This window comes from Ambystoma mexicanum, chromosome 1p, assembly GCF_040938575.1.
Source record: "Ambystoma mexicanum isolate Mex_15411 chromosome 1p, UKY_AmexF1_1, whole genome shotgun sequence".
Lineage (NCBI taxonomy): Eukaryota > Metazoa > Chordata > Amphibia > Caudata > Ambystomatidae > Ambystoma > Ambystoma mexicanum.
This window is the reverse complement of record NC_090921.1, coordinates 458,480,715-458,499,956: the sequence shown is the minus strand read 5'-3', so window position 1 is coordinate 458,499,956 and position 19,242 is coordinate 458,480,715. Positions and strand designations below refer to the sequence as shown.

At 44.8% G+C, this 19,242-nt stretch overlaps 1 protein-coding gene across 2 annotated transcripts in view; it reads right to left on the bottom strand.

The window, feature by feature from the left end:
• Window positions 1-321: 321 nt before the first annotated feature.
• Window positions 322-19,242, bottom strand: part of KXD1 (KxDL motif containing 1) — a 197,248-nt gene continuing 178,327 nt past the window's right edge. For both annotated transcript variants that reach the window (XM_069649290.1, XM_069649291.1), the window contains exons 4-5: window positions 12,658-12,704; window positions 322-2,124 (exon numbers count right to left, since the gene is read on the bottom strand). In XM_069649290.1, coding sequence (XP_069505391.1) covers window positions 1,892-2,124; window positions 12,658-12,704 — 280 coding nt within the window. In that variant the 3' untranslated portion in view covers window positions 322-1,891. The remainder of the gene's footprint in view (window positions 2,125-12,657; window positions 12,705-19,242) is intronic.

The window sequence follows — 19,242 nt, the reverse complement described above, 5'->3', positions numbered from 1 at the left end:
GACCCCAATTTCAATCTCACCTATGTATCAGTTGGCCTTACAGCATCCTCTATAGCGATTTGCCATTCTCAAAAGACTACATCAGTTATGTTATGTCACGTTGAAGCTCATATTGTTTCCAGTTATTATTCAATAACTTAATGATAGTATTCCAGCATATGAACTAGTTTTTTGGCTTTATCAGATTTGTTTAGATTATTTTAGGTTATGTTTCATAGATGGGATTTTCATCATCACTAATTTATTAATGTTGTGCATTTAACCTTTGAGATACATTGGGGTTTGATTTCCATAAATGACACTCTACTAGACTCAAGAAACCAATGTATAACATGTTTTATAATTTATTCAACAATGATTGTCTCTCATCTCTCTTTTTGTCTCCCCTTCTTCCTCTTCTTACTTTTTCTTCTCCCAACATTTTATTTTTGTTTTATTTACATGTAAACATTATCATTTTGTTTGATGATTGTTTCTTGCAAATGGGGTACAGATGGACTTTATGTGATTTATTTTGTTAATTTCATCATCAATAATAGACTGTTAATATTCCAAATAGGATATTGATTTTGGCCTGAAGAAGACCAAATTGGTCTAAACACGTGTTGGCACAAGTGGCAAAATCAACAATGACCATCAAATAATAAATACAGTTTCACATATATGAACTCATTGTAATGTTTCATGTGACAGCACATGTTAATAGAACAACACATTTGTCTCTTGTATTAGTCTAGGTTGGGGTAACTTAGTAGTTCCATAACCGCAACAGTCACCACATAATTAGACTAGTTAGTCACTCTAACAATTTTCTAAGCCTCAGCGCACTCTTTCCTGGATACCCCGTTATCCTTTGTTACACACGGTAGATGGTTAGCATTCATTGCAGAATTAACAACCTATCAGGAGACTTTAGGCGGTTAACCATTCTAGACCGTGGCTCAGGACCATTACTTAAGAGCACTCGCCTTTTAACAGAAACTGGATTTTGTACGGCCAAACAATCAGAAAAATACATGCTTTATCTCAGGTCAGTGCGTTGTGTTGACTGTCAGCATACATGCCGTCATGTTAATAAACCTCATTCTGGATTAAATGCTCATCAGTACCTTATTCTGCACCAAATGTACACTTTATCTGCATAAGTTAGTTGATTTATATGCCTTCAAGATACACAAGATAAGGCTCTAGGAGGGAGGCAAAACAAACAAAAACATGATCATCTTGATGAGCTGCTTGCAGTTATTGCAAATTACTTGGATTGCATTTTGAACTATACTCTAAGGTGGAAGTTGACTTTTTCATATGCATCAGAATTAAATCATCTCTGGCGATTTCAAATCTAGCAAACAAGAAGAGTAGACAAAACAGCTTTGCTAACTTTGCACAAGACTATTGAAAATGTGCAATTCATATTCTTTATGTATATTCAGTAACACATCTTTACTTTTGAATGTACTGCTCTCCAACTACAGCGGTCCCAACTTGCCCCCTATGTTAGGACTGTTGGGGTTTGTGGAGGGCAGGTTTAACCTCTTACAATGCACCTTTGGTTCAACACTTCATAGAGGAGGACTCTCCTTCAGGACCAAAGTACTAAGTAGCTCAGATCTTGGACCTTCTTTAGGATATGAATTATCTCCAGCCTAGTGTGGCTAAAACGAAACACCCTGTGGAGGGAAATACCAGCCTGTTTAATAAAGGATAGAGGTTCCCTTCAAGCACTGAACCAGAAAGGATCTCCTTTCACTAGCATAGCCAGGAGTAAAGGAAGGTGAAAGACAATTAGATAATAGGAAAACAGAAAAATAAAGACTAGCCAGTTCTCTACGCGGCCTTAAAATTAAGTTGTTTCTGTTTTATATTTTGGAGGGGAAGGGTTATTTTATTTCTAGTCCTGCTCCTGCGTTTCTTCATCTGTCAGATTGTGGCCATTAACAGACGGTGTATCAGACTGTCCCAGTGACAAGTCCTCGAAATCCTGGCTCATTGTGGGTGGAATGATGTCAGGGCTGGTGTCACAAGACTCTGTGCCTTGCTCAGAAGTGGCAACAGTGGTAGCAACACTTCTTGGAACTGGATCGAAATCATCATCGTCTTCCAAAATTGGCGATTCATGAACATCTGAAAAAGGAAGAAAATATAATTAGCAACATTCTTTCACAGGAGGGATCATTATAAGACCATTTGGTACAACTAGAACCGATAACTACTTAGTCGCATGCTCATTAGAAAAGTAGAAAATTTGCTTTGAAATAGTTAAAATTCTAAATAAATTTTCCCTATCGGTCCATCTTAGTTGTGTTCAAACGTTAAGCTGTAAACAAAGGAAAATACATTGGCTTTAATTTCTCCACAAAAACGTTGCCAAGATACAAACTCACAAAACCAAAAAAAGGTTTGTAGACTTATTTTTAAGATTAAAATCTTGTCAGAGTGTGTACAAGACAATCTAAAATAACAGGCACTTTTAAAGTGTTTAGACAGAATGGCCATTTACATTTCAGCACAACAAATTAAATTGTTTTGTTGCCTGAATAACCACTATGATTATGCAACTCATAGGTTCTCATGTAATCAAACTCTGCAGTCGACGTTTCCCGTATTTTAAACATTTGACAAGAAGATGAGAGATACAGGTCATTGGCGCTCAATCCACTTAACATACTATAACAGGTTTGTTTATTTATGCTTGAGCTTTACTTGTGAATTCACACCTCTTTATTGGCAAAGTCCAGTTTTATCCCAAAGCCCATACAATTCAGCTTCAATACACGCAACGTTTCCTTTAACCCCTAAGATATGTCGTCCTTGGCACTTAAGGGGTTAATGAAGGAGAAAATGTTAGAAGGATTTACATGGCGAAATACCGAAATCACCAAAAAAGGCCTTGGCACTGGAGAGGAAAAACCATGGCAGTTAAAAGGTTAAGAATATATTTGTGTACACGTTTACGCCATGTCCCATTGACAATTGTTGTGGATGGACTCACGGACACAGAGATAGGATAATGTGGGTTTATTAATTGGGGACCGCAGCAGGCTGGATGTCCAGCTTCTCAACCGCCAACCGTCTCAATAACACCACAGATTCCAGAGCCTCCATGCAAGGACGCTCTGGAACACATGCACATAACATCTCCCTCCCACAAATATTAAACAGAGGAATGGGGAACTTAAGGAGGAGGGAGGGTGAAAGGAAAACATAGGAAGCCATGTAACCAGGAAAAAAAAACCCACACCAATAATAAAAATAATCTTTGCTGCGACAAGGGACTACTCTTCTCTCTCTGTTGGATGAGCCTTCATCGTTGGTTGCCAAGGCAGTGTTCCCACTTGATCTCGGCACAAAGATGTCACCACCTGAGCCACTTCCTGACCACTTTCCACAGGTAGTTGGAGCAGTTGAATCAGTACTCTTTGGAGACACAGAATCGGATATAGTCTTTGGAGCACAGACAAGATAGTCAGTTGACCATTTGGTGCCATTCTCCAGTCAAACACTTTTCCTTCCCACATCTTTTATTCGCTGAGGTTCACAGTATTTTGATAACCCTTTCAACACCCTTTTTGGGTTCTTGACATACACCCAATCACCTTCTTGAAAGGATGAATCGGGAGTACCTTTCGTTTTGTCATAATGCTCCTTATTTGGACCCTGGATAAGGAGCGTATTGCTGCTTTTTACGCATTAAAATAATGTAAATACGCCACATTTTATTTTTATTTTCGGACCATTTACGCAGGCTGGCCACAGTACTTTGTTGAGAATTCCCCTATTCTTTCATTCCAGTAGATGGCGCTGGAACACATATTTAGCAAATGCTAGCTTTCATTTCCTTCTTCTACAGCGACCAGAGCGAACAATGCGTTCCTCTTCACATCCTGAGGCCCTGCATTAACATCTGTAGGTAAGCCCCCTTCTGGGCTCTATGTTCCAGTGCACGATGGCGCCACAGTGGACTTTGTGACTCTGGCTAAATTGAACTCTGAGGTGTGGCATCTGCTTCATGTTATGATTGTGTACTTTTTGAGAATTTTGGCAGAGTCGTGCGTCTGCTGATGTGCTTTTTTGTGTGCTGGCCTCACTGACCCCACTAGGCATGACCATTCCAAGATGGCAGTTTCCTTCCATCAGCGCTGGTGTGCTTTTGTTTTCAACGCTGGGTGCCTGTGATTGGGCATGGCCTCTTACAACTGGGCCAATGAGGAGGCCGGCAGGCTTGGTCTGCCCTCCTCACAGGGCCAGGAGTGTCCGAGTGGGCCTTGTCTACCCCTGTCCACCAAGGTACGCCGCTATGCCATCCCATAAGTGTATGCATGCCCCCCACTGCCCCTCGAATGTGTCTGTGTGCCCCCTCTGCCCCGTATGTGCCTGTGTGCCCCCACTGCCCCCCCATAACTGCCTGTGTGCCCCCACTGCCTCCCCTAAGTGCCTGTGTGCCCCCACTGCCCCTCGAATGTGTTTGTGTGCCCCACTGCCCCTCAAATGTGTCTGTGTTCCCCCACTGCCCCTGAATGTGTCTGTGTGCCCCCACTGCATCCCAGTGTGCCTGTGTGCCCCCTCTGCCCCCCCAGTGTGCCTGTGTGCGCCCTCTGCCCCTCAAATGCATCTGTGTTCCCCCTCTGCCCCTCGAATGCGTCTGTTCCCCCTCTGCCCCTCGAATGTGTCTGTGTGCCCCCACTGCCCCTCGAATGTGCTTGTGTGCCCCCACTGCCCTTCGAACGTGTCTGTGTGCCCCCACTGCCCCTCGAATGTGTCTGTGTGCCCCCACTGCCCCTCGAATGTGTCCATGTGCCCCCACTGCCCCTCGAATGTGTCTGTGTGCCCCCACTGCATCCCAGTGTGCCTGTGTGCCCCCTCTGCCCCCCCAGTGTGCCTGTGTGCGCCCTCTGCCCCTCAAATGCATCTGTGTTCCCCCTCTGCCCCTCAAATGCATCTGTGTTCCCTCTCTACCCCCCAGTGTGTCTGTGTGCCCCCTCTGCCCCCCAGTGTGTCTGTGTGCCCCCACTGCCCCTCGAATGTGTCTGTGTGCCCCCACTGCCCCTCGAATGTGTCTGTGTGCCCCCACTGCCCCTCGAATGTGTCTGTGTGCCCCCACTGCCCCTCGAATGTGTCTGTGTGCCCCCTCTGCCCCTCGAATGTGTCTGTGTGCCCCCTCTGCCCCCAGTGTGTCTGTGTGCCCCCTCTGCCCCTCGAATGTGTCTGTGTTCCCCCTCTGCCCCCGTTAAGTGTCTGTGTGCCCCCACTGCCCCCCAGTGTGCCTGTGTGCCCCCTCTGCCCCCAGTGTGTCTGTGTGCCCCCTCTGCCCCTCGAATGTGTCTGTGTGCCCCCTATGCCCCTCGAATGTGTCTGTGTTCCCCCTCTGTCCCCCAGTGTGCCTGTGTGCCCCCACTGCCCCCCAGTGTGCCCGTGTGCCCCTTCTGCCCCTCGAATGCGTCTTTGTTCCCCCTCTGCCCCTCAAATGCGCCTGTGTGTTCCCCCTCCACCCCTGTGGCTGTGCCCCCTTACCCCCCCAGTGTGCCTGTGTGCCCCCACTGCCCCTCGAATGAGTGTGTGCCCCCTCTGCCCCCGAATTGTGCCTGTGTGCCCACACTGCCCCCCCAGTGTCTGTGTTCCCCCTCTGCCCCCAAATGTGTCAGTGTGCCCCCTTTGCCCCCCCATGTGTGCCCCCACTGCCCCCTAGTGTGTCTGTTTCCCCTCTGCCCCCAAATGTGTCAGTGTGCCCCCTCTGCCCCCCCCCCCCCCCCCCCGAGTGTGTCTGTGTTCCCCCTCTGCCCCCCGGGTGTGTCTGTGTTCCCCCTCTGCCCCCCGGGTGTATCTGTGTGCCCCCTCTGCTCCCCCGGTGTGCCTGTGTGCCCCTACTACGCCCCCCTAGCGTGTCTGTGTGCCCCCTCTGGGCCCTTTTTCCCTCAGGGCACCCTCCTCTCCACCCTTCCCTTCTTACAGTCCCCTCCTCTCCCCGTCCCCCCTTTTCTCTTAAAGTCCACCTCTCACCCCCCTGCCCTCTGATGTTTCCCTTTCCCCCTCGCCCCCTTCCTGCCTTGCATCCTTTCCCCTCCCCCCGCCCGCGTCTCTCCGCCCCTCCCTACACCGCCCTCCCTCCCTTCTGTAATCTCCGGCACTACCCCAATTGCCGTCAGGCATAGTAAATTGTAGTCGCCTGTCTTTTTGCAGCCTCTCCCCCTGCCTCCCTCCTCTGTAACATTGAAGCTGCACTGGAATAGTCTCATTACAATGAGTAATGTAGTTAGATGCCCCTACACAAGTAAGTTTGCCACTTCTCCATCGTCTCTGAAGTTGGTGCCCCTCCCAACATTTGAAGGGTTAGTCCAACCTAAATTTTAGCCTAGGTGCACCCCTGGATGTGTGCACTTGCATTTTGTTAGGCAGAGAGGCGAGGGAAGCCTTTCCCCGAAGCTGGCAGTGTTAACGTTTTACTGTATTTGTTCAGAAAAATGTACTTGGAAAAAAAGGCAGTAAAACTTTAAAGCTGTTACTTTCAAGAAAGACTTCCATCACCTCTCTGCATATTGCGCTTTAAAATATACTATTCGATAGTATGTGTTGGATACGTTTTACTCTCTTGCAGAGGAGAAAACACATTTTCACTCTCTTGATATTGTATTTACTCTCTAATGTGAAAAAGCATGCTTAAAATACTCCCACCTCAAAATCTTATCTGGAGCACTGGGTCCATGGATTGTTCTTTTGTTATTTGGAGATCTTGTTATACTTCTTCGTTCCCTTGTGTTTCTTTTTGAGTGTTCATTTGGAGTACTGGTCTTTTGAAGACCTTCGTATTGAAGGCCTGGTATCTAGATTCTTCATCTATTTCTCCAGGTGATGGGAAAGGTGCGTAGTTACTGTCATAATTTTATGTGCATTTGAAGCCCAGTTGTCTAAATTGCTTCACATATTTCATCACAGTATCTGCGACTTGTCTCAAGTTAAATTGTATCTCTATCGAGTCCGTACTTTCATCTTGTTTGAATTCTACTATTTTGATGTCCTCCGATTTAATCATGTGGAGCGATGGTATCGCATGTATTAGTCCTAACAGATTAGTTCTATATAAGATGAATCCATTGTTGTGTTCAGTTATTCTCTGTACATTGAGCATACTTTTTGTTAAGTGCGGTCATGGATCAATAAAAGTTGGTAGTTGTAAATATTCATTGGTCTTTTCTGTTTTTGGAACTACTGCATTACTCTTCGTACCTTGTTCTCGGGGTCCCGATTTGGCAGTTTCCCTGAATTGCGTACTTTTTATAGTATTCAGTGTTATTTCAATGTCATAGTCATAAGCCTCATTAGAGGTCAAAGATTGTTCTTCTGTCCAGTCTATTACATTTTCTGCTATGTCTTCACATGAAAGGATATCATCTTTCGTATTTTTGGTGTGTCCTTCATATTCATCAATAATGTATAGAGATGCAGATTCTTCTGACAAGGTCATACTTTCCTCTATTACAATTACAGATATTTGTTCAGAGTATGTGGATAGGTTAATCAGTAAGTCCAATTGTATCTTTTCCTCTAGTAATTGCTCCTTTGTTTGGTCATTGTGTGCTGTCTCTTATCTTTGATTCTCAGTGTTTGCTTTTATCTTTGTGTTCTAGTTGATTTTCCTTTGCACTGGTAATTTGATGGAGCTTGAAGGCATTGTTAGAAAAACAAACACTAAAGCTACAAAAAGAGGGCCCTGCGCTTTTCTAAGGAATCTGTTTGTCCTTGGTTTAAGTTATTTGCCATTTTCCTGGCGTTATCGAATATTGGGAAGGATTCTGCTTCATTTGTTGTACGTTGCGGTTTTTGATGTCTGGTTTTAGTTTGAATATATTTATTCCTTAGGTTAGTATTTTCATTCACTTTCTGCTGTTTTTTGTGTGTGCATAATTGGACTCCTGTGTCCTTCGCAACTTCTTTTCGAGGCATCCCGACTGGCATTAAGCTCTAAGGTGCCTGTTTTTTTTGTTTTTGTTTGTTGGGTCATTGCCGGACTTTTGATGGTTGCCTTTGTTTTCTCGAGAGGCTTTCTTTTCTTGTCCTTTATATCCTCTATCGTTTGGTTTAAGTCTTGTGGCCTGCTCGGTACACTTTCCGCATTATTATCTTGTTTTTCCATTTTATCGTGCTGTTTAGAGGTTAGCAGTTTAATTAACGCTGTTGTTATTTGTTCTTTGCAAGATCGGTCCATCCTTGCAATGTCAAACAGACGGCACTACCAATGGTGTGTTGATTCCGCTTCAGTGTCTAATCTAGTTTCAATCTTCGTAATGAATGTTTCCATGAAGATTTGCTTAGTATGTATTAGGGATATCAATGTTGCCTGGGCTTGCATGGTGTCGCTGATTGTTTCATACAATTTTAAGAATGGTTTTAAAGTATGGCTTGTGGCTGCCATCAGCGTATTTTGCAGTTCAACCATTGTCGTTGGAATTGGTGTATTATGTTCATCCTTCTGTGCATCACACTGACATTTCGATTGCTCTGTCCGTTTTACGAATTTTGCCGCAGCAGTTCTTGCATCTTTCTCATGCAAATCCATTTCCGTTAGTTCTTGATCATTTCTCTGTTTACATTTGGCTTGTCCTTTTTTCAATTTAGACGATCAACACGTCAACTGGCATGGTGACAGGGACGACACTAGCAATGGTGATGCATCAGTGCGGGTGACTGTTTCTAACACCGGGCGGTGTCTAGCTCTGTGCCTTTTTTGCAGATTGATTGTTTCAAATTTAGCAGGTCTGCTCTGGGAGAGAACACTCTCTCCGCTCAGTCTCCTGAAGACTCCCAAAGACTCAGCACCGACTCTGCACCGCTCTGCGGTGTGTCAGGCTCCTTGTATGAAATGCTCCTCCTCCTTCAGTCAAGCAGAAAAAAAAAGACTCAAACTGCTCAAAAAATGCAAACAAAACCTTGGTCTTTATTCATTGCTGCAGATATTTTTGATATTGTTTCCACTAATTTGACCTTAGGTTTTATCCCATCTTGAGTAGTAACATGCCCTAGATACGTCACCTCTGTTACTTTAATCCTGCACTTTTCTAACTTGAGAGTCAGTCCTCTGTCACAAATGGTTTGTAGTACTCACAACAACTTTGCATTGTGTTCCTCCTCAGTCATGGCCGCAATCAATATATCATCTTGGAAGTAGTAAACTCCCTCTACGCCCCCGAACAACTGTTGCATAAGTCTCTGGAAGACAGCAGCCGCTGATGCTAAACCGAACGGCATTTGCATAAATCTGAATGCCCCTAAAGGTGTCACAAAGGAGGTAAGGTGTTTAGACTGCTCTTCAAGTACAATCTGATAAGCCGACGACAAGTCGAGAGTCATGAATATCTTCGCTGGTTTCATAGTCAGCAGCATCTCATTAATGTTGGGAAGTAGGTGCCTGTCGATCCATATGCTGGAGTTGAGATCGCTCAGGTCTACACACATTCTGATGCTGTTGTCTGGTTTTCGAACAATAAGAATGGCGGCCAACAACTTAGAGGATTCCATCGGTTCAACCATTTGTTTGTTGCACAACCTTCTAAGCTCCACTTGCAGAGCATCTTTTGTGCCAACTGGTATATTGCGTACTTTGTGTACAATAGGTCTAGCGTCTCTCTTCAGTATTATACGATGTTGAAATCCTTCAAGCTCTCCAATGGTATTAGTGAACACCTCTGGAAACCTACTCAATATGCTATCTTGAGAGGGAGAGATGCATGTTCATTGATGCTTAAGATGGGTTGGACCTCTCCTGGATGTATCTTCATACGTAAAGTAGATTTTTCTTCCCATCCTACAATGGAGGATCCATTTTTTGTGCTACATATAACTTGCAATATGTGCATCCATCCCTAAATTTCAGTTGAAACCACTTGTAACCAAGAATGCAGATGGGGATTTTGCCGTAGCCAACAGCTATGACATTAGTGTATCTTAGATCTTTCAAATCTTCACCTAGGATGTTGGTATATATATCGCAATCCATCATGATGTAAGAAAAACCTGTGTAAATCATCATTTCTAGGGTATAGCCATTTACCTCTTAATGCTCACGTGGGCCTTCTTTTGTGCTACTGTTGATTAACAAAATAATTGTGGGCTTTTCTCTCTCTCTTGTACAATGGTCAGAAGGCTGTTCGGTCCTCCCATCTCTTCTAGGGCTTTGCCGGTACCTTTCTTTGTGTTTTTTCCAAGCGAGTTTCTACAAACTCTCCCGTAAAGTCCCAATAAGCCACATTTGTAACATTCCATGGTGCTAGCAGGTCACTCTTTCGTGCCGTCAGCATGTCTGAAACAACCACAACGATAACATCTAGAATTTGGATGATTGTTTACTCTGCTGGGGTTTTCAAGCCAATTCACTTTTGTTTTCATAGAATGTGGGCCCCTTCTTATCATTCATAGCCACTTCAGTATTCTCATTCTCTTGATCCTTTGCCACAAGTTGTACTTTCTCTGTTGAAGACGATTAGTCATGTTGTTGAATTTCTTTGATACATGTATTCACCAATTCCATTGTTCTGGTGATCTATTGCCTGCTCAAGAGTGGGATCCTTTGCTTGCCATAAGCGTTGTTGGGTGTGTGGGTCTGCTGTGTGCAACACTAATTGTTCTCCCGAAATATTGATATGCCAGTCCAGTAAACTTGCAAATTGCTATTAACCCTCTTAGGGGCGCTATGTATTGGTCGACTGATTCTCTTGTTTTGTTTCCTTGTGAAAAAATTATAGCGCACAAGAACAACATTTGTCTATTGCTAAAATGGCGTTCCAGTTTTGCCATAGCCGAATCATATCTCTTGTGTGATGAGGTGGCTGCATCACCCCCCCCACCACCACATTCTCTACCGCCTCCTTCCTGTGGCGTTGCATCTGGTAACGTACGGAAGATACGCAGTTCCTCACTGCCCAGACATTCATGATGAGGCTTCCTGGAGGTCAGTTACATTTTGCGCCACCTATGTCCCATAGGTACACTTGAAATTAATCTGTTAATTGTTCCCAAGGTATTGGAGGTTCTCCGGGGGTGGAAAGAAAGGAACATGGGGGGAGTGACTTTCTGCATGCTGTAATTGGTTGTTGGAGCTTGTTGCATTCTTCATTTTGTTTTTTTTTGCTTTGCATGCAGTGTGACAATGTTTAATTGTTGGCAGCCAGTGGGATTCCCTTTTGCTTTTTTTTGCTTTTTTCTGACAACTATAAGTAATGTGCAGGTTTCCAGAGACCTGTGGGTTGAAACTTTCTTCTTTGTTCTAGTTGTGAAGAAGGCGTCTCTTTCCCCAAGCGCGATTCTCAATCTGGCCTAGTTTGCCTGCGCGCGCACTTGTTTCCGAGGCAACCCTTCCTTGTTGTTCGGAAGCCTGGGTGATGCGTGCGCATGCGCAATGAGCTGTGATCAGCTCTCTGCTTAGCCTAAATAGTTTTCCCTGTTGAAACGACATAACAACGCCATATGGTGTTTGGGCGCGGCGGCACGCTGACATGGGAGTCTCCTACCTTGCCTCCCTTCCGAATGCTCCAATCTTTCTGCTCCTTGCCTTCAAGGCTGGAATGCATGGCACGATGGTGTGCACAGGGAGGTTGCCGCTGCCGTCCCCAGGTGCCCACTCCTCACCAAAATGTTGTGGATGGACTTGCGCAGATAAGTTAAGGTGGGTTTATTAATTGGGGACTGCAGCAGGCTGGATGTCCAGCTTCTCAAATGCCAATCGTCTCAATGACGTCACAGGTTCCAGAGCCTCCATGCAAGAACGTTCTGGAACACATATACATAACGATTCACCTAATTTGGGCTGCTGTGTGGTTACAAACTATCAACAAGAAACTAAACTTGTGCAATGATATAATTTTGGATAATAGATATAGCAACCACCCACTTATATGTAGACCCGTTAACATACAGCCTGGCAAGCAGAAACCATATATACTTGCTGTGAAAACACCGGTTGTAAGCCAATGATAAATGTGTATCACCCTTAATAATAGTCCAAATGCTACATACTCCCCTGACCCCCAACTGCCATTGACAAACCACACAAAAAACTATGGCCCTCAAAGGCCTTGAAGTTAAATACCTTTTACCTATAAGGATTCATTGTAAATTAACATAAACACCACATGACTCCCAGTGTCCATTTTTTTATACTGATGGACTACCAGATGCTCAAAATCTTTGGACAAACATGCCCTATTATGTTCGGGAGATGCTACTCGAGTCCTGGCTTTAACTGTGCTTTTTGGAACTTGTAGTCCTGGTTTTTTTCATTATAAACCTAGGACTATAACTCCCAAAATGCAAAGTTAAAATCGGGACTGGTTTATATCTCACAATGGAATGGGGCATGTCATGTATGATTGGATTCATGCCATACATAATTGTCGCTCCGCACACTTGCAAGTGCAGTGGTTGGTAATGGCATATATTTTAAAAGGGAAGACATTCCTGCATTGTAGAACTTTGATTGTGAACTAGATACATAAAAAGCATGTATAGGATTCATTCATAGCCTCAGAAAATGGTCCTGCAATTTACATTTCATACATTAAACCTAGTCATATGCCAGTAGGGGTATGTGGTAGATGTGGCAATATAAATCCAATAAAAAAAAAAATACTTTCATAACTATCCAAAATGTAGGAAAAGATAAACACTTACTGCTAAAGGCATCTGGATACTGTTTTGCTAATTTCCCTTTTAGAGTCCTAAGGATGGAAAAAATATTTTAGTTAAAGAAAATATTTTCGTTCTCTTGTCCTATGTATTCGCCAGCACATGCAAAGCATTACATTACCCCTCGCAATGAGTGTTTTAGGAGAATATACATCAAGATGATAGATTTGTAGCCCACCAAGAACCACATTTAAGCAATAACAGTGTTTGGGGGGTGTACAATGAAGTAATTGCCTGCTATTCCCAAGTAATTGTCCCGAACTACGCGGGGGCATTACCAACAGGCAGTAGGCAGTTAACGCATCTTACAGCCTGCCCCCGAGGCCATTAAAGCTATCAGTTGTGAAGTTGGCGGAATGTCCATGATTATTATGGCGCTGCAGTAGCATGCACTACTGCAAGTGAAAAGTAAATCTGTTTTTCAATCAAAGCTCAAATCTTTAACGTAAAAGAGAGAAGGGGGCGGTGCCTGGTCCAAAAATATACCAGCCACCCAATGGTGGCTGCGCAGTAATTTTTTTGCAGGGTGTAAATATTTGCAACAAGTATGTGACTGTGACTGAGCATAGCAAGTGAGCCTGAACTAACGTAAATGGGTTGGGGGTGGGGGAGGGAGTTGGGGTAGTTTCTCCTCCCTCCCAAGAGTAAATGCTTTGAATAATGGATTAAAATGGTGCATTCCAAAGCACACTTTCTGGGAAAATGTGGGTAAATGGCCAACAAACGGTTTTGTAGGGTGTAGGGTAAATCATGAAAAAAAGTACAATAGATGTAAGTCACCAAACGTGCACATGGCATTTCCCAATGCATTATCATGCTGGTCCCTGCAATGTATGCCAGTATAAAAAAACATTTGTATGCTGGCTGTGCCCATACATTTCCATGCTGGCTCCACCAACATACGCTAGTATTACGATATAAGAGAATACTTATGTTCGCTTTAAGACATTTTTCTATAGTATCATTACTGGCACTGGGCACAAAACTGGCTTTGCCAATATATGCCAGTACTCCTATGTAAGTACATACTCCCGTTGGTTTGGCCATTAAAAGTGACATGTCACAATAGGAAAATCTGTCCAAACTGGTTCCAATGTAAACCAATATAGACCCATAAGAACACTTTTCTTGCTTGATTCATCATAGATGATCAGTTAATAAAACGTCATGCTACAGTGAATATACAGGCCGCTACGCCAAACCATCAATCTAGAAAGGTAACACTACTTATTATGCTTGCTTTTTTAAAGATGCCGAGTAATAAATGTCATGCCACAGTAAGCAATGGCTAGACTGACAGCACCACAATGCCAGTCTAACCAGGGGATGGCAGACATGAATTTGCCTTCGCCCAAAAATACCAGTAAAACATGCAAAGTCAATAAAGGATGTGGCAAAAACGCTCCAGTGATCCCAGTTTCCCGGGGCCTTACACATACATGCATCCCCCTTCACCCACCGGTCACTCCCCATACATCTCCTCTCTCACTCCCTCACACTGGATTCACCACACAGGCACACACCAAACCCCACCCAGGACATTCAAACACAAACTACCACATTCATACTCATTCACTCACAAACACACAATCTAATCCACTCATTGCATTCTCTACACAGGCACAAACCCATCCACTCATTGCATTCTCTCCACAGGCACCCACCCAGAACATTCAAAAACACACATCACATCACTTCTCATTCACCCACCAGTCACTCACACCTTCTCTTACAGCAAACCATTGCATTCTAAACACAGCCACACATCCACCCGCCCACCAACCCACCATCCCACTACATTCAAAAACACACATCACATCACTTCTCATTCACCCACCAGTCACTCACTTTCTCTTACATCCACTCATTACATTCTCTGCGCACAAGCACACGCCCGTTCACCCACCCAGAACATTCTAAAACACACATCACATCACTTCTCATTCCCCCACCATTCACATACTTACATCTGACACGCACATCACATATGCAAAACACACATATTACAACAATTATAATTTTCTTGCAGCTTCGGTCCGTCCTTCCAGGCTTCCAGCTGCGAGCGCTTCCTGGTTCCTGTATGTGAGCTGCAAGGAAGCCGAGGAAGAAGCGGTTGGAGATGAACGTGGCATGTGACATGTGCCCCATGTCACGGTCAGCTCCAACCCCTACTGAGTGCCTCCCCGGCCCAGCCTTCACCATGATGGGTGAGGACTGGGCTGGGGAGACCTCGTGTGGCGGGTTGCACCGCAGGAGGGCCCGCTACACTAGGAGCACCCGTTTTTTTTTTCTTTCGAAAAATTCTTTATAAATTTGGGATCGCAAGGGAGTCCCTTGGGTTGCAGTTGTGAACCCTGTCGACCCACAAAGGACGTCCCAGAGCATGCTGCAGGTAGGACCTACGTACACAGAAATGGAGTCCCTGCCCAGACGCTACATGAAGGAACTGTGGCAGATCTTTTCAAAGGGTTTAACAATGAATCAGCGGGATAAAGTCGCTATTGCGTTTGCAAAAGAGCCATTATTGAAGCATGTTGCATACTGGAATCGGAATCAGAAGTTCCTCAAGTGTATAAAATTCTTCATAAAGCAAAGGTGGTACCAGTCAAAATATCTAAAACATAAAACTGAAAAAAACTGCAACCATTAGTTAAATAAAGGGTAGTGGGGTTAAAATGGGTCGGGATGAGGTTGGAGTGGCGATTTAAGGGTTAAAAAAAAAAACAGGGGTTTGGTAGGGGAACCCCTCCAAATTAAAAAAATAATAATAATTTGGTGTTTTCTAGTATTTTGTCCGTGATTAAATTTACCACTCTGTAATTGTGGTCGGTAAGATCACATATAGCCGCCAAGGTGATACACGCTGCATACTGGAACCAGGAGAGAAAGTCCCTGAAGTGTAGTTGAGGATTTGCAAAGCCAAGTGTACACATCCTGAAAAATGATCATACTAGAAACTGGAAGACAAATTTCCTAAAGCATTCAGAAGAGATTATGCCAATTCAAAAAGGGTTACACCCTAGAAGATGGGGATTGACCAACATAACCAATTGTGACAGTTCAAGAAAAATAAAACACCTGGGCTAAATGTCCTTAACAGATTACAATTTAAACATAAACCTTGAAAGTTTAGAGCACCACACCCATCCGCTAGCATGTTAGAAGTCTAGCCGCAACAATAATACAGCTGAGGTAACAAGCAGTCAGGCAGGCCCATACATAGGGTATTTCAGTAGTCTAGAAGGAAATTGCAGCAATAATGACATTCCTTTGAATGGAGCGAGAAAGAAAGGAAAGGCAGAAATGGTGTCAGAGTACGCATCAAAAGACGTATGAGGAAGCAGCTGTAGAGATGACGTGAAAACTGAAATTTGGAGTCCGGGCGTAAACCCAGATTTCGTATTCTCTGGGCTAAATAAAAAAACAAAGCACCCTGAGAGTAAGGTTAAGACTTGGGTGATTCAAGGTTAGGCGAGTCACCAGCAGTCACCATAATCTTTGTCCTTCTGGGCTGCATCTAAGCAATCATGAAAGACCAATTTAAAAGGGAGTAGCCTAAATTGCTTAATACACTATGGGAGTCTTTAGGGATTGTGCCTTCTTTTACCCGGTCTCACTCTCTTCTCACACCCGCTCATACCGAACCCTTCACTACACTGGTCTCCAAGATGTTCTCCTCCGGCTGTCTTACCGTCTCTCCGGTCAACCCTTCGATGTTAAAACTCTCCTATTCCTCCACTTCCAACTATCACCCTACTACCAATAGCACCCATCTCCTTCCTTCTTCTTCACTATTACTCCACCTTCTACTCTGCTGTTACCACTGCTTACATGCCACCATGACTACTTCACCACTGTACCTACTGCTCCTATTACCATGACTATTCCCGCTACTTCTCTCTCTACCGCTACTATCATGTCCATTACTGTTGCTACCCCTTATGCTCAGTAATCCCAGTTGAACTTATACCGATGTTCCCAAGTACCAGCCAGAGAGGTTAAAGGGACTCCCTAGCCAGCCATTAGGACCACAAGTGAAACTGGAAATACTGCGCCCGGGTCCTTGGTGGCTGAAAGGGAAACAATGTGGTTATAAACAGTGTTTTACACACCCTTTCCCCCACTTGACACACGATTTTCAGCCAGTTCTTACCTAGCACCAGGGGAACCCACACCAGGTTGGTACATCAATGGGTAAGGCCTTATTCAGGACAGGAATGCACCACAATAGAGATGCAGGAGAAGAGGCAAGGGATCCAGAGTAACGGTTCCAGGGAAAACAAAAGGCACTAAATCCAGAAGGCACAAATATCCGAAGGAACAAAACAGTTCACCAATACCAGGAAAATATCCAGAGGCAATCCAATGAGCTGAATCAAGTCCAAGAAAACAGTTTGCCAATGCCAAAAGGGAAATCCAGGGAGCAGAGCCAGAGATTCAAACAGCTTGGTAATCAAACAAAGCAAAATGGGAACGATGGAAACAAAGTAGCCAACCACCACCTGTTGAGAAGCTCCTTTATCTGGGTGCTCTTTGCTTAAACGCTGGATGCTGTGCGGTGCTCCCTGTTTGTGCATGTCACGTGACTGCCAAGATTCTGTGCTAGAGCTGTGGCTGGTGCCAACGCAGCGTGGCTTCTCCCAGGTGCCATGGCAACCTTCACGGAGAACGCAGGCCCCGAGGCGATGCTGGGAGGCGCCACCGCGCTCCAATCGCACCTTGTCGTCCTCGGCTGGATATGGGGCATCGGAGATGCAACAGTAAGTTCTGCTTGTTTATGACACTACCGAACACTACTACCAACTTCTACTCCACTACCACTCTACTCTTCCCAAAACTACCAATACTTCCGCTACCACTATGTTACTCCTGCTCATCATGGTACAACGTCCTTTCATCAACAGTAATCTTTTCGACGGGCTTGTTTTAACGAAAACTTTTGCCGAAAATGCACATCAATAAATATAGGGGGGGGGGAAGGCCATATAAAGGGTGTCAGAAATATTAAAAAAAAAACTATATGGGAGGGAGGATTGGGAGTGGAACCGCAAAAAATAAAAAAATACATTTTTCAATGGTTTTTTGTGAAATGTTTTCTTAAAAAACTCATCAAAACAAATAGCTGTCGATGAAATGACATAGAACCCTCCCCTCACACTCCTCCCCTCTCACCAATAACCTCCACTTTTTCCACTGGTCTCTAGGACGTCCTCCTAGCCTCTCATACCCTTACCTACATCATCCCAAGATTGGATACTTAAAGTATTCGAAAATGAACTTTCCTTGCAGGGGGTGTGATGGGGGGGGTCTTAGAGGCTTAAAATAGGCTTGTGAGCCCGCCCCCTTTCCTGTGTTTGTCCATTGCATTCCTCACATTCAGCATGGGCAGTCCATAAGGGACTGTTCTTCCCTTCCTCGAGGGCCTGTTAATATGTAAGGAACAAGTTACTTACCTGTAACTGTTGTTCTCCAGCATGGGTCTGACATGGATTCACATGTTCATGAATATTCCCTGTCGTCAGGCTGGGAATCCTCGGTAAAGAAAAGATCAGTATCAGTTTCGTTTCTGATCTGTCTTTCTTATTAGTAACCAATCACTGATCTCTGGGTCATACTGCCCCCAGCCAATGACTGCCCTCTCCCTAGGCCGTGCCCCTGGCAACCATCCTCAGATTTGGTAGCACGTAAAGTGGCAGTATGACCAAGTGAAGAGCCGCAGAGGGGTAGGAGGAAGGGTTCGCATGTGAATCCATGCCAGACCCATGCTGGAGAACAACAGTTAAAGGTAAGTAACTTGTTCCTTCTCTGGCATGGGGTCTGGCATGGATTCACATGCTCATGAATATAAGAATACATAGCAGTACACACATGCACAACCACAGGAGGTGGCAAAGGCTCAACATTAAGCATTACATAGACTCAACATTAAGCATCTCTTACCTCCTCACCAGGCCCACCTTCAGGCGAACAGGTTGCGCAGCACTGCCTGGCCGACTCTGGACTCCTCCCTGGAAACCCGGTCGACGCAGTAGAATCTTGTGAAGGTGTGCGTCGACCTTAACGTAGCAGCCCTGCAGATGTCCAGCAGGGGTACACCAGACAAGAACGCTGTGGTAGCAGCGATCGCTCTGGTCGAATGGGCTCTCGGACTGCCGGGCAACGGTCGGTTTGCCAACCGGTGACAGTGCATGATGCATCCGGAGAACCATCTGGAAATGGAAGCCTTCGAGAGAGCCTTCCCTTGGTTCACAGGTCCAAAGTTCACAAACAGCTGTGATGTCTTCCGAAGACTCTTCGTTCGGTCCACATAGAACTTCAGCGCTCTAGCTAAGTCCTCTCGGCCGGCGACGGGAAGAAAACTGGTAACACCAAGGGCTCATTGAGATGGAAGTCTGACGGCACCTTGGGCATGAAGGAGGGGTGCGTCCTCAGCACCACCCTCATCTTGTGAAAAGTGAAGTATGGAGGCTTGCAGGATAGGGCCTGAATCTCTCCCACGCGTCGTGCAGAGGTGATGGCCACAAGGAACGCGGTCTTCCACGACAGGAACTTCAACGGAGCCAAATGCAA